The 14,907-nt window shown below is 37.8% G+C and overlaps 1 protein-coding gene across 1 annotated transcript in view; it reads left to right on the top strand.

Annotated features, from left to right (window-relative positions):
• KDM4C (lysine demethylase 4C) overlaps positions 1-14,907 on the top strand; it is a 252,376-nt gene that overhangs the window by 163,341 nt on the left and 74,128 nt on the right. Inside the window, exons 16-17 of the mRNA XM_058043746.1 lie at positions 6,420-6,475; positions 9,603-9,711. Coding sequence (XP_057899729.1) covers positions 6,420-6,475; positions 9,603-9,711 — 165 coding nt within the window. The remainder of the gene's footprint in view (positions 1-6,419; positions 6,476-9,602; positions 9,712-14,907) is intronic.

Genomic DNA, 14,907 nt, shown 5'->3' with positions numbered 1-14,907 from the left:
GTGTTTCTGCATATGAGTGTTTAAAACTGCAGATTATGTAGAGCAGTAAGATGTGTTAGAAGAATTAAACTAAAGTCTGTTCTGGTCTGTTATTACCTCGTTCACAGCAAGAAGTTAATACCTGATGAAGAATATGTGTCTTGAGCAGGCATTCCTAATGCTTTCTCAATCTCCTACGATGTGGAAATAAGAAATTGTCTTAGCCAAAGGCAGTATCTTTCCTTAGTAGAAAGTAACTTTGTTGGATTTCTTTTTCATTAACTTAGGCAGATTCTTTCTCAACTAGTGTAAAATTTTCACACCCACATCTGGCAAACAGACACATACTGTGTGAAGAATCTTCCTGGGCTTTTTTGTTTCTTTCTTTGTTTTGAATCTGCTACTAGTTTCCTTCAATAGCAACTACCTTCTTACTGAAGTACCAAGCCATGCCCTTTTCCAAGTCTCATTTTTCCAGTTGCATCTGTCAAACATTACACAGTCTTTTTATTGCCTTGACCAGCCTGCAGGGTTATCCCTTTTGCAGAAGCTGTAGCAGAAGATGTTAGCTGAAGACAAACTTTCAGCTTATTTTTAGTGAGGCCTGTGAAGTAAGAGCAATCAGAAATGAACAAGATATTAATAAATTACTGCGATAACTTGGAAAACAAGATATAACTAGAGAAAATTGTAAAGATACTGAAGCTAGAATACAGACAAAGGATTGCAGAGCAGTGATGTCTGCTGCTGTAGAAAAGATCTTGGAGATTATTATCCATGTGCTATACAAGTCATAGCTGTGTAAGCACATCTCCCCAGATGTGGGATAAAAATGAAATATATTTTCCCTGACATCACTGAAGATCTCTTCTCATTGCATTTCAGAAGGGAGAACGTGGCCACAGATGAAATCGCTTACGTGGAAAAATAGTGGTTGTTTAACCAACTAAGGATCTATAGATGAAAAATGGCAAAAAAAGAAAGGGACAATATGGGGCTTTTGATGTTTATCATGTGTAAAGTAAAAAGGAGAAGACTTAAGCAGGGTATCTGCTTGCTAGTTTAAATTAAAAGCTCCCTAATGGCATGGATGCCAAAGAGCTGCAAGAGATTATTAGGTTGCTTATGGAAGCTACATTTTAAGAGGAAATTTTTGAAAATGTGTCAGTCACAATTTATTAAGAGAAACATATATTTTATTTTACGCTGTCTTCCACTGACATAAGCTTGAGTTTCTTTTTCATTTAACTGAGTAAGTGTAATTATGTGGAGATGCTATTGTAATTTACAGGACCTTAGCAAAGAAGAAATAGCAGTTTAACAAGAAAGAGGAGTGTGTGGTGCATAATCATAGTTTTCAATAAAAATAACTGTTAGATGACTTAATGTATATTCCTCTGCTATGGCTTGGCAGAATTCTACTGCCTTGCTGTGTCACACAGCTTCCTGTCTCCTATGGAGGCAGCTATTGCTAATGAAGTAGGTATGGGGATATGGAAGTGTGAAAACTGGTTTTTATAAGTGTTACTGTGAATATGACTGAATTCTGGCAGACACTAAAAAAATACCCAAAGATATGCAACTGTATTCATTTTAAAATATAAATTAGTGTAAACAGGCTTGGGTTTTGCATAATATTTATCCATGCAACAAAAATTAATATGCAGCTTTGCCTGAGTAGCAACATATCCTTCCAAAAAAGGTTATCCATCTTTTGGATGGATGTACCAAAGGAAGCATGGTTAATTCACACTGACTTGAGGTTTTTCTGCCAGTTTCTTGAAGTGATTGAAGCAGAGAAGTGAGATTAGGGTTGATGGTTGAAGAAATGGGTTTTTTTGGGAAAAAAGGGGAAACATTTACTTCAGAAATAGTGAATATGATATGTATTGTTATGAAAAAAAGCATCAATTCCACAAAAAAGCTGAAAGATAAAAGGAATGTTACTGTATAAAACTTGTGAATTAAATATGGATATGAAGATATTTTACTTTATACAGGTACTGTAAGAGAAAAAGCCTTATTGTAATTCTAGAATGTTATGGAGATTTTTTAAGGAGATGAGCAATTTAAAATGGTCTAAGATTTAATTTAGATACATATAAAATAATATGCTTATGAAATTATTATTTAATGCAAATACGAATGACCAAATTACTTGTTTAAAGGATTTGCAAAGTAATAATGAATAAGAGATTGGATGCCTTCTAAAGTGATGCTTTATAATGAAATACATTCTTTTCCTGATTTTTACATGATAGGCTGACAGCAGGTAGTCAGGGATGCACAGACATGCTCTTTCTTTTTGAGAACAGAGAATCAGAGAATCATAGAAGGGTTTGTGTTGGAAGGGACCTTTAAAGGTTATTTAGTCCAAATTCCCTGCCATAAGCAGGGACACTCTCAATTAGACCAGTTTGCTCAGAGCCATGTGTGACCTGACCTTGAATGTTTCCAGGGATGGGGCATCCACTGCCTCTCCAGGCAATCTGGTCTGGTGTTTGACTATCCTTACTGTTAAAAACTTTTCCTTATGCTCATCTGTAATGATAATGTATTTAAAACCATTTCTCCTTATAAAATGTATTTCCCCATCTTTTTTATAAGCCTACTTTAAGTATTCTAAGGCCACAATGAGGTCTTCCCAAAGCCTTCTCTACTTTTCCCAAGGCTGAACAGCTCTCTCAGCCTGTCTTCATAGGAGAGATGTTTTTGGAGCGCTGGACTACCTCAGCAGGTTTATGTCCTTCATGGATAATAACATGGGTAGTAGTTACTAGTTCACATGCTATTTCACTGCCACCCGTGGCATGTATACATTTGTTAGGAATATTAGTCTCTGTAAATGTCAGGTTCTCTGAGTTTCATTAATTGTAGTATATTGAGTCATGTTAAGCTAATAGCCATGTCGCCTGTATATAGGAAAATATATTGCAATGCAGACATAATAAACAAAATAGTTTTAATGGGTTTTAAACCTGTGTTCCTACCCACACAGTTTTGTTATGAACACTGGTTAACTTGACTAGTTCTTAGGGATCTAATTGTTTATAGTCTGTTTCCAGCAGACGGTGAACAAGTACCCACCAACACTTCTGCTCACCAAAGATACATACAGGTGTTTCTGTAGAGGACATAGTATTTGGTTCTATAGGTCCTGCATAAGGGTAATTTTTTAAAGCTTCTAATGAGGATATTTAGAGCCACCTTCTCTTTTCCTTGGGCTGCTCTCCTCCATTTAATTTTCCCTCTATTTTTTTTCTTTTCTATTTTTAGCCTAATGTCAAAGCTCTGTGGTTGGTAGGTAAATATATGACTTCTGTCTCTTTCTGTGCTGCTTTACTTAATTTCTTTGTAAAATTTATTTGTAAAATTTCCTTAGGGCCTTGGATTCTCAGTCTGGCTACATTAGTAAGTTCCACAGCAGATGACCTGATGAAAGTTTTTTGTAAAAGTGAAAAATATCCATTAGAAGCAGAAAAATGTTATCATTTGTCAAGTAACAAATATTTAAGTGGCGTAAGAATGTCAAAGCTCTTAAAATAGGAGCAAATGCACTCTTTGTTTTGCAAAGCAGAGTTAAAGTATTTTTGTGGCCAGTGTTAAGAAGGTGCTCAGGTTAGCAAGAATTTGTGAGGAATCCCCTGAACTTTCACATTTGAAAGTGGAGAATGGAAGTTTCTCCCTGCACGGATTTTTGATGAGTTAGACTTATGCTCTTTTCCCCAGTCTGCAGATATTACTCTATCTATAAATCGTGAAAGTTCATGCTCTGCAGAACTGCTGTCTTGGCTTAAGACAGTTTAAGGAGCTGGACACTCTAAAATTAATTACCTCCTCTTACCAACCCCTTTCCACCCATTAGGAACATATGCGAGTAAACGTAGGTGAAAAAATAACAGTTTACTAAAAAGCAAAACAGCAACAAGCAAAAAAAAAAAAAAAAAATTAAATAATCACTAGATACAAAATTACTAATCTCCTGAAACCCAAGGAAACAAAAAGAGATCAAAGTGGTGGAAATAGCATTTACAAGATGGTGCCCTCCAGGATGCCTGTGTGGCTTGAAAGACACGGGGAGAATGGCATGAGCTCTCTACCCCACAGTCAGTCAACCACACCATCTGGGAGACAAAGGGTAAGAAAGATGGTGGGCAGAGAGAAGCTTCCTGGGAAAAGCAGGGGCTTTTGGAGTTGCTCTAGTGGCAGATAAGTACCCACTCATGAGGCGTCAGTGCCACCACCCACTGCTTCCTCCTGATGCCTGCTGGGCTCTGCTGGAGTTGATGCTGATGTCCACCACACTGCACAAGTGTTCAGGGAAGGAGAAGAACTGGTCTGTCAGATGAGGGGTGACCTGGTCCGTGGAAGGGGTGCAGGGATTACTCCGAATCAGTGTTTTATGCAATATGCTGTTTTTCCGATTGGCTACTATTGCAAGCCCAGAGAAAAAAACAACTTTTGGAAGTGGTGTAGTTTTGATCCTTTGAGTTCCCTGATTTATTAGTCAACATATACTTCTAGAAACAGAAATGTGATCTGGAACATATTAGGTCCCATCCTGAGGTTGTTGTCGATAGAATAATGAACCTGAATTCTCTTCCATAAAACTCTGCAATAATATTCAGTAGTTAAAAGGGTGCTCCATAAGAGGATGTTCTGTTTTTCATAGTTTGGTTGGTAAAGCAAAAATTTTGTGCTTGGATAGTAAAGAGGATCCAGTTGTCACAGGAAATTGTTTTTCTATGGTTATGAAAGATGTTTTTCATAGGAAATGTAATATATCATTCAAATAAATTTCTTACAGACATTTGTTGTCTTCATTATTTTTAAGATAAGATCAGACTGGAGTATAGCAGAAAGTTTTTTTGGGTTTTGCTTTGTTTGTATTTTTGTTTGATTTGCTTGTTTGTCCTGCAAGGGCAACGTAAGTGTAGGGGTTCAAAATACACGGTCTCATATAGGTATACTGTCACAGAATATCTTGACTCTATTTGTACATTCTTTCTTTTAGAAAAACAGCTGGGAAGAAGAATAGTGTCCAGGTTTAGAGCAAATTTGGGGAAGAATCCCCCAAAGGAGCTCCAGTTGGAGAAGCAGATCCAATCGGCCCCTCCCCGCAACTGGTCCGGGAGGAAAAAATACCTCCTTGGAGAAAGGTGGAAAAAAACTGTTTATTAAAAAATAAGACCAAAACAATATCAAAACAATGAGACCCCTTGCCACTCTAAAAGAGATGACAAACTGAGAAAACCCCGGGCTGAAGCTCAGCTCACTCAGTCTCTGATCAGTCCGTCCGGTGCTGGAATTGTCGCAGGCCAGGCCCGGCCCGGTGGGCCTCAGGTGCAGCTGCCGGTGCTCCCCTGGGTGTTCAGTCCAGAGCAGGTTCAAGAGGTCCAAAGAAAAAGGAAAAAAAACAGTCCAGGGAATTTCTCTGCCTCAGCTAGCTAGAACTAACTAAAAAGCAAAAGAAGAGCTCTCTGCCCCGCTGTCCGTCCACAGACAACACAGTCCAGGAGCAGGAATGTGGAGGAGTGAGTGCAGTGTCTGAAAACAAACTGCGCGCTTCTTCTCTCCCCCCCTTCACTCTCTGTAACACTCTTAAAGGTACAAAACTTATTATTATTCAACATAATCAGAATGAGACGATTGGGGATAAAAGCATCATATAGTCAACCCAGGACAAATAGCTACGGTCAAAACACTTTTTCATCAGCTCCTTTCAAGGGATAAGAGATAAAAAAGAGAATTAAAGGAAAGGATAGATTCAGAAATGAAGGAGACTGAAGAGGAGGAGTGAGGGGTTGGAAACACAAAAAGAGTGTATCTGTTCGAAAGCTCAGTTTTATGTGGAGATAGGAAAAGCCATGTTTTTTAGCGTGTTATCTGGGGAGTGCTGAACACCTTGCTGAATGCCCTGAAAGAGATGGAATTGTACTGAAGATCAAAGCAGTGGAGGTATACTGCAGGAAAAAGAAAAAGAAAGAATAGATTTAAGCTAGATCAATAGCTTATGGGTCAGTTTCTCAGTAACTTCTGTTAAACCCATTATGTGCCATAGTACTTTGTTTTACCTTTGTAAAATGTGTGGCAATTTCCAGCCTTTCTACAGCAGTACTGATTAAAAGTGTTGGGGACTTTTTTTTTTGTTTGTTTTTTGGTGTTGATTTTGTTTGGGTTTTTTATTACATTTCAAAGTGATTCAATCCCTTCATCTGTAAGTAATACTCAAATACCTTTTTTCTTTTGGTTGTACGAGTTCTCTTTTTGTTACTATATCCATTTCTTTCTCTGTAAGGAAATGCTGTGCTTGTAAGTGGCAGTATGTAATCCAGTAATTAATTGCTTTAGCAGTTTGCTTTATCCTCAAGATCAGATGAATAGAACTGATTTGTAAACCATCGTTAAAACTCACTTTTTCTACTCTGTTTTTATTTTAGGAATGTTGTCTCTGCAATTTGAGAGGTGGTGCATTAAAGGAGACTACTGATAAAAAGTAAGTATTATGTTCTTCAGGACTGTATGTGCTTATTTTTAACTTTATTTCCTGTCCATTCCCAGGTGCAAAGCATTTGCAACCTGAGTTATTTGACCGTGTCTCTTTAAGCTAAATCTTATTTGTATTGAAATGTGGCGCTGGCATTTTGTTAAATAGTTAGGTAGTAAAATGTACATTTGTTTTAGTATTTGCAAAATACTTGCAAATTCCAAATTTTAATCTGCTGGCCTTTTTGCAAATAAAGTAAATGAGAGAGGTCATTTAAACTTGTTTGCATGTCTTATCAAACAGCAAAGTGTATTTTCTTTGCTCCTGAAAATTTCAATACAATAATTTTGAACTTCTAAACCCAGTATTTTCAAAGAATTATTTTTAATCAGGTTGAAATAATTTTCAATTCTGAAGTTTGTTTTTTTCAAACACACTTCTGTCACACACTGTCAAAAATAGTTTTGTTGCTGACATCATGCTTTTACTGTATCTGGCTGATAGAAACTATAGCAAGTAACCCCTGCTAAAGTGGAAAATGTTGCAGTTTAATGTTTTTTCAAGCCCTATGGTAGAATAATCTTACATGCATTTTGAATAATTTCGTAATTAATTAGCTCATCTTAGTAGCTTAGCAATATCGTGTGGACCTCTTTCTTTTGTGCTTTGGAATGCAGAGGTAAGACATGATCTAGGTATGGCATTGTTTTTCTCTTACCAGGAAAAGGAGGTGGAAAGAATGTATGTATCAGTGGTTTGCAGTTGATTTCATGACTCTTGTCCAGTTAGGAGAAAGTTTTTTAACTCAGGCCATATCTTACCTTCAGAAAATATTATTATTGTAGCTATTTTAATGGAGATTTTTGCCAGTACATTAAAGTTCTCAGCTGATTTTTAGTTCTGCTTTAAATTCCCTTTAATTTGTTACTTCCTTTACTTGATAAATACAAAAAGAATTACAAAAATATTATCTCAGTAGAATTTATTATGCCCTTTTGATATTTGCTGCTGGTAGCTTAGTTTCCATGTTGCATCTTTAAAAATATGTATATCTTTCTTTGTATATCAATATAATTTTGTTTGAAATGTCTCATAAGATATATTGTGAGGAAAATGCACAGCGGTTTGCATAAAATCACTTTTCTTGTGTAATTATATATAAGGTTTTTGGGTTTACATTCTATTACTCTAGGTTAGTTTAATGGATTTGTGAAATGGGATTTCTGTAAAACCAGTTGAACTTTTGTTTTTACTGTTTCTGTAACACCACCTTACAGTTGTTACACATTGTAGAGTTTTTGATCTGTCTTTCAGCATTAGCTATCATTTCAAAATTTTGAGTTTTCAAAAAAGTATGTTACAATTTAACCTTTTTTCTCCAACAGCTGTAAAATCTAACGTGCATTCTCCTTTGCTCCTTCTTTACTCTCTACATACTAATTAGAGATAAAGGAAGAGCATGTCATACTTGTAAAAGCTAATGGATCAGACTGGTATGTGTGCATGCAGTAAGCAGTTTGCTATATAGGAAGACTGAGATTTCTTCTTTTCAGCAGACACAGGAATTGTTTTGAGTCTGTTAGGTTGAGAGATATCAGAGGATAAATGTTTAGTTGAAGGTTGATTGAAGAGGCATTTTATTTATAGCTTTTCTGGCTCATAAAGCTTAGATGGTATGACAATGTGGTTTAGCAGGTGGACAATAAGAAGAAAACAGCTATTACAAAAAATATTTTTAAAAGTCTCAACTTCATGTAAGTTAAAACATGAAGAAACTGTCACCATAATAAAAGGATGAATCTGCCAAGATTTATCTGTTTTTATTTGGGCTGAACTGTATAACTTGCTAATTGGTATGTCATCTTTATGTACAGATCTTATTTCACACTTCGACCAATGCAACTTTAAAATCACATGACAGGAGTTTCTTTGGTCCCTGTGTGTCATATTATACTTTTGCAGATGTTTTTGTCAAAGATGACTTACTGAAATATTCCTGCTCTAGTGCAACAAAGAGAATTTTATTTTTGTTTTCTGCATCACCCTTCATCTCCTTCTGCTTCAGCCCACATTCCTGTTAATCTGTTAAGATGCTCGTGTAATCTGTGTTTCTTCAAAATGTACAAGAAGCGGAGTGAGGCAGGCATTCAGAGCTTACAGAAACAGAGCAAGTGGGGTAACGAAAACAGACATACAGCAAATGACAGGAAATGAGGCAAATATGAGTAAAAAAATGGAAATGTTTTCCTTTATTCAGGATATAACTGAATTCTTGTCTACCCCAAAAAGATTTTAGAAGTAACTTCTTGTCTAACCCAGAAAGATTCTAGAAGTAGCCTCAGAAGGCTGCTCTTTGATAATAAAAGTGTTGTTAGCTTCTCTGGTGCTTCATGAAATACACAGTTTCAATATTAATTTCAGGCTTTTTAAAGTTTCTTTTAGCTTTGTTATTTTGAGATTCATGTATCGGGAGGATTTGGAGTGCTTTCTGATGCATATAGGAAGCATGTGGTATCATCTGACAAACCTCCGGATGTTCCATTGAAGTCTTGAATGTAACACTGGCCCTAGGTGCTTTTGCTACCAAAGGAGATCCAGTTCATGTTGGGCATTGCACTGGTGGCTTGCTCACTTTGCTGCTTGGATGCCTTTGTGTCTGTAGACAGAAGGCCTTGATAACATTTGCATTTCCTTTTGCATTTTGATAGATACATGATTAATTGTAATCACATTTGTTGTGTAAGAATAGTTTCTCAGGTCTGAGTAGTGTTAATAAAGACTAATAAATGCTGTAGATGATAAATTACGCATGAATTAAATAGTGTGGTGTTTACATATGTACCTGAATAGCACACCTGCAAAAACTTCTAACTTAAATAAAAAGTAAAACATGCTTAAAAATTGTTGCAATAAAATCGCAGTCTGAAAGCTTATTGACACAAAGTGCTAGTGTTGCAAAGTTTGTTAAAATGTGTTAATGAAGCTTAGGAAAGCCTAATAAGGAAGTAACCACAGATGGGTATGTTTAAGAAAACCAAACCAAAAGCAAAAGCCAAATATGCAGCAAGCAACAACTTCAGCACTTGTATTTCTATGAGGTTTTTTTGTGGTATTTTTGACTTGCCACTTTTCACAGGTGGGCACATGTAATATGTGCAATTGCCATCCCAGAAGTCAGATTTGGTAATGTCACAGAGCGTGCTCCGATAGACACTAGCAGAATACCCTTGCAAAGATTAAAATTGGTGAGTAGTATATTAATATATGCTCCATATATGCATTGCTATTATGGTGTTCCAGTATTTGAATGTATTAAAAATCTGAATTGTGATGGTTATTGCCAGATAAAGTGCAGTAAGCTGTGTTTAAGGTAAGAAATAAATAACAAGGGTCTTACTGAGATGGGCCTTTTGAAACATAGTGACAGTTCATTAACAGTGGTAACAGTTTTTGGTGCTCTATTAAATGTAGTTCAAACGTGTTCTTGCCCTGGAGAAGAGTAACAAACTTACCAGTATCAACTGTGAATGTTTCATTTTTTGGTGTTGTATTGGTGATGAAACTTAAAAAGGCAGGGAATAAAACAGTACATATTTGTGAGGTCTTTTTATTATTGATTTTTACCTTGACTATTTATGAAGGTGAAAGGATGCATGGTCTGTTTGTTACATGATATCTCTGCCGTCAGGGTATTGAAAAATTCGCATACACTAAATCACACATTAAACAGTGTCATTGAGGAGCACTGATATACTATGGAATAGGATATGCACAAGTGCAAAATGTGGGTTTTTGCTATGTTATATAGTAATTACTTAATCTGTCAATGTGTGCATGACTGTAATGTTGTCAGATAGAAAGTGCTTAATGGCCCATTCAAATTCTTAGAGGAAGTGTAAATTTCCTGGATCATCCCACACTGTTTCCAATGTGATTCTTGGTGTACCTAATCTTGTACTCACTTATTCTGAACTATTAATATTTTCACTCTATATTTTAATTCCCTTTTATTCCATTAATTATTTTTTTTGTTTTTGCAGCTGTATGCTTAAATGTGGAAATGCAGCTTGGAGTGCTTTAAAATTGATAGCCTGTGGTAATCTGTTTCGATTTTTTGTTCAGAATTTTAAAAAAAAATTTGTTTTCACATGTCCTTTTAAAAATAATTTAAAAGATGTATGTAAAGAGTATATATATATATAACATAAAAACATAAGGCGACTTGAAAATTCCCAATTCAAGTGTTCAAAACACAGAAATCATGGAAACATTGTTGGAAATGACGTCCAAGATCATCAAGTCCAGCCTTTGACTGAATAACACAAAGCCCACTCATCTCAATCTGCCTCATCTCAATCTGCCATATCTGACCATTACCAGGGATGGTGACATCATCCAGCTTTCCTGCGGAGTTTCCTATTTCCTGTTCCAAAGCTTAACCAGCCTTTCAGTAAAGAAATTTCTCCTACTATTGAACCTAACCGCCTCTGGGACAGTTTGAGGACATGATGTCTTGTCCTACTGTTTTTTACTTGGCAGAAGAGGCTACCACACCCTCATTTCAGGCAGTTGTAGAGAATGATAAGGTTCCTCCTTAGCCTTCCTTTCAGAACTTCCTCAGCCACTCCTCACAGGCCTTGTACTCTAGGCCCTTCCCTAGATTTGCTGCACTTCTCTGGACATACTTGAACATCTCAATATCCTTCTTGGATCACAAGTTTCAAAGTGCAGTTTCACTAGTACCAAGTACAGAGGGACAATCCCTGCCCTGCTCCTGCTGGCCACACTATTGCTGGCACAGGCCAGGATGCCATTGGCCTTCTTGGCCACCTGGTCAGATCATGGGCGGGACCCAGCACTGGGCCTTGTTGAGCCTCACACCACTGGGCTCAGCCCATGATCCAGCCTGCCCAGATCCCTCTGCAGAGCCTTCCTGCTCTCCAGCAGGTCAGCACTCCCACCCAGCTTGGTGTCATCTGCAAACTGATAGAGGGGACACTCAATCCCCTTGGCCAGGTCATAAAGATATTAAAGAGAAGTGGCCCTGATTCTTGGGGAACAGCACTTGTGACGGGCCACCAACTGGATTTTAATTAATTAATTAATTAATTAATTAATTAATTAATTAATTCATTCATTCATTCATTCATTCATTCATTCATTCATCAGATGTTGAAATGTATTCTGTAGACTGTCCATGACTTACACACTGAAAGACTAACAGGAGCCTTTTGGAAAAGTATTGAATTAATTTGGAGCCAGTGTTTCTGAAATTACGTGACTTTAAAACCTATGTTTTTTCTGCTAAATATGGAGAAATTATATTAATCAGTTATGAAGTGTTGAGTAAGTTTTAGATTTTCTTCTGTTTTTCCTTCAGTGGATAGAATATTGTTTTTAGTCTTTAATACTTTTTCAGTTCTTGATGCTTTATTCAACATAAAATGGCTTTTAACCACTTGTATTATGTACAGCTGTATGTAAGCCTATGGTGTCCTGCAAATATATAAAAGTTTAGAAATAGAGTGCTTGCCTTCCTTAACACTGTTTTTTAAAGAAAAAGAATTTGTATATTTGTGTGGAATGAATGTTGTGCAGAAGGAACTCGACTGAATGCAGGTGAAATGAGAGGCAGGGTACTTTATAACAGTCATAAACGTAGTAGTGCTGTAGGTAGAAGTTGCCTTTCTGTGAGGGAAGGAAGCACCAGAATCCTGGTTACCTCATTATACCTTATTATTCCAAGATTTAATTTCTGACATTAAATTTATAATGAAATAATTAGATTTATATTAATTTAAGGGGAGTATGCAGGTCAGCCATTTCAAAAGGCTCTGTAATAATGTAATGCCAATGGACCAATGCTTCTTGGGTAAAGGAGCAGAAAGAAAAAATCTGCCCTAAAATCACTAGCAGGCTTTCTGCCTTCAGATTTTGATTTTGTTGCAATTACTGCATCTGATGATTTTACTCTGCTCTGTTTCAGAGTAAATACCCTAGCTAAACTATGTTTCCTGATTGACTTTATATGATGTTTTTCTGTATTTTAAAAATAAAAACAAATATGTGTGTGTATGCCTGTATGTATACATATACATAGTAGAATTGCATTGATACTTTTATTTTCTCTAAAACACAGTATAATAAATACCTCTTGTAACATATTTCTCTTGTTTCCTGAAACACGGGGTTCCTACTTCTCTAAAGAGTTTGGTGCCAATAGTCCTCTGTGTATATTCTAGCCTTGTGTATATTTGCCACATTATCCTCAATTCAAACATGATGTTTAAGTTAGTCTTCCCTTCCTGGCTGCTGATGCTACAGAGTAAGAAGCTCTCATACCCACTGGCACTGTATATTTTTCCTCAGGGGAATCACAGAGATTATATGCAAGTGTATTCTTTCTCTAAAACTTCCTACCTCTTCTTTCCTCCAGTCAACCCCATTGCATACTTACCTTTCATTCCTTTTCATTACCATTTGCTCTGTACCTGAGAGTAGACAATTGATACCATCTGTCTAGCTGTAAATTTCTGTAAAAGCATAGTGAGTTTTTCACTCCTGGGAATATGTGAGCAATTGATGTAGGTCAGTTTTGTCTTTTGAAATTGTAGGGACTGTCAGTGCTGCTCTTCAGCAGCTGTCATGGTTTGGGCCTGGCACAGAGCCAGTGCCCCCATGAGAATACCCTCTCCCTGGTGTCTGCTGTGAGATGTGACCAGGAATAAGCAAAGCAGGATCCTACTTAGAAATAAAGAAAACTTTATTACCTAAACTACAAGAAAAGAAAGAAAAATCTATAAGGGAAAAAAAATTGAAAACCTTACAAAAAAGCACTTTCCTCCTCCCCACCACCCAAAAATTTCCCAATCCAATACATTCCCCCAAATCACCAACTGCCCAGTCTGGCACCACCCTTTAGGATATTCAAACTTCAGTCCATGAAGAGGAGAGGAGTCCTTCTTGCACCATAGGCTTCCCCTGAAACACGCTGGAACCTCGTGTGCTTCCCTGTCACTCAGCACCGCCCAGAAAGTCCTTTTGCCGCTTGTGACATTTTCCTTCTACGCCCAGTGCTCTCACCACTGTGCATGGACCAGAGCTGCTTTTAGGGTTGTCTTTCAAGGATGCCTTGTCTCACTCCAAAAAGACACAGTCTCTCCTTCGGGACATCTGTCCCCCCCCATTTTTTCCCACCCCCTGGGGACGAGGGGTCCCCACAATGAACCCTCCTGGTTCTGAGGCACTGCCTCCCCCTAAGTGCAGTCTCTGTGTCACAGGAATAAAACTGAGTCTATAGCTACACAAGAAAAGTCCAGCCAAAAGGCCACTCCAGTCATCTCTCCCCACTCAGCCAGGCTTCTCCACATCCTTCGGGCCAGGTCCTTGTTATCTCATCTCTTATCTCCCTTCTTATTCAGCTCCGAGGAGGATCAGCATTTTTGCAAGGTCCCAATCATGTAAGAAAAAGGGTTAAAAATTTCAAGTCTCTGCCTGTCCCAGAGCTCTGGCACTCCCACACTCGCTGCTGCTCCGGCGGGCACCTCCTCACTGCATTCCCCCCCCTTTTCCTCCCGGGCCGGCCGCTATCAAATTCAGACGCCGGCTCTCCCTCTCTCTCTCCTGGGGGGGGAATGGCTGCCCGATGCCTCCTGGGCCTCCTCACTCCCATCTCTGTCCAGGCCCAGGCCTACCACATGGCTGCCCCTCCCCTGCCCAGCAGCAGTGGCTGGATGAGGGAGGGCGATCCGACCTCTTTGCCTCGAAGTCCCAAGAGAGCCGCCCAAGGCCGAAGCTCTGCTTTTAACCCTTGTGTTTTCTCAGAGGTGTGTCCAAACGCCACTGGCCACACCAGGTGCCAGTATCAAAATCCGAGCACCCATTGGTTTGACCACAGCATCCCAGAATTCCCACTTCTTCCTGGTCAAACCACCACAGCAGCTAATTCCAGCTTCACAGTTATCCTGTTTGATAGATGAAGGACACCTTTCTTCATCTCCTCTCCACCATTCAAGCCAGAGGCTACCAGAGCAAAGGCAAACTTTGTACATAATACCTTTACATTGAACATTCATAAGCAGTAATTTAATAATTTAAAATAATTTAAAAAATTAATTTGGGTCCATTTTTATAATCCATTTTGTGGTAAAGCATGAGGTATGTAATAAATAAATGTGGTCTTCCCTACTGTGCCACCTATCCTTTACAAAATTTAGAATGTATTTCGTTAATTTTTTTTTTTAATGAGCAAAACATAATGGAAAAAAAAATATAAAGGAATAGATTAAATACTATCATGCAGCCATACCAAAATTAGATATTACACTGTAGGAGCAAATGGTTCTAGTTGTTTGAAACATTTTCTATCCTTGTCCTCACTGTTCCTCCTCCCTAAAGTAGTAAGAAGTAGCAAGAAACCCAAATAAGCAGAATATCTACTA

This window comes from Melospiza georgiana, chromosome Z, assembly GCF_028018845.1.
Source record: "Melospiza georgiana isolate bMelGeo1 chromosome Z, bMelGeo1.pri, whole genome shotgun sequence".
NCBI lineage: Eukaryota > Metazoa > Chordata > Aves > Passeriformes > Passerellidae > Melospiza > Melospiza georgiana.
The sequence above is the reverse complement of the archived record's forward strand: the minus strand, read 5'-3'. Positions and strand labels throughout refer to the sequence as shown.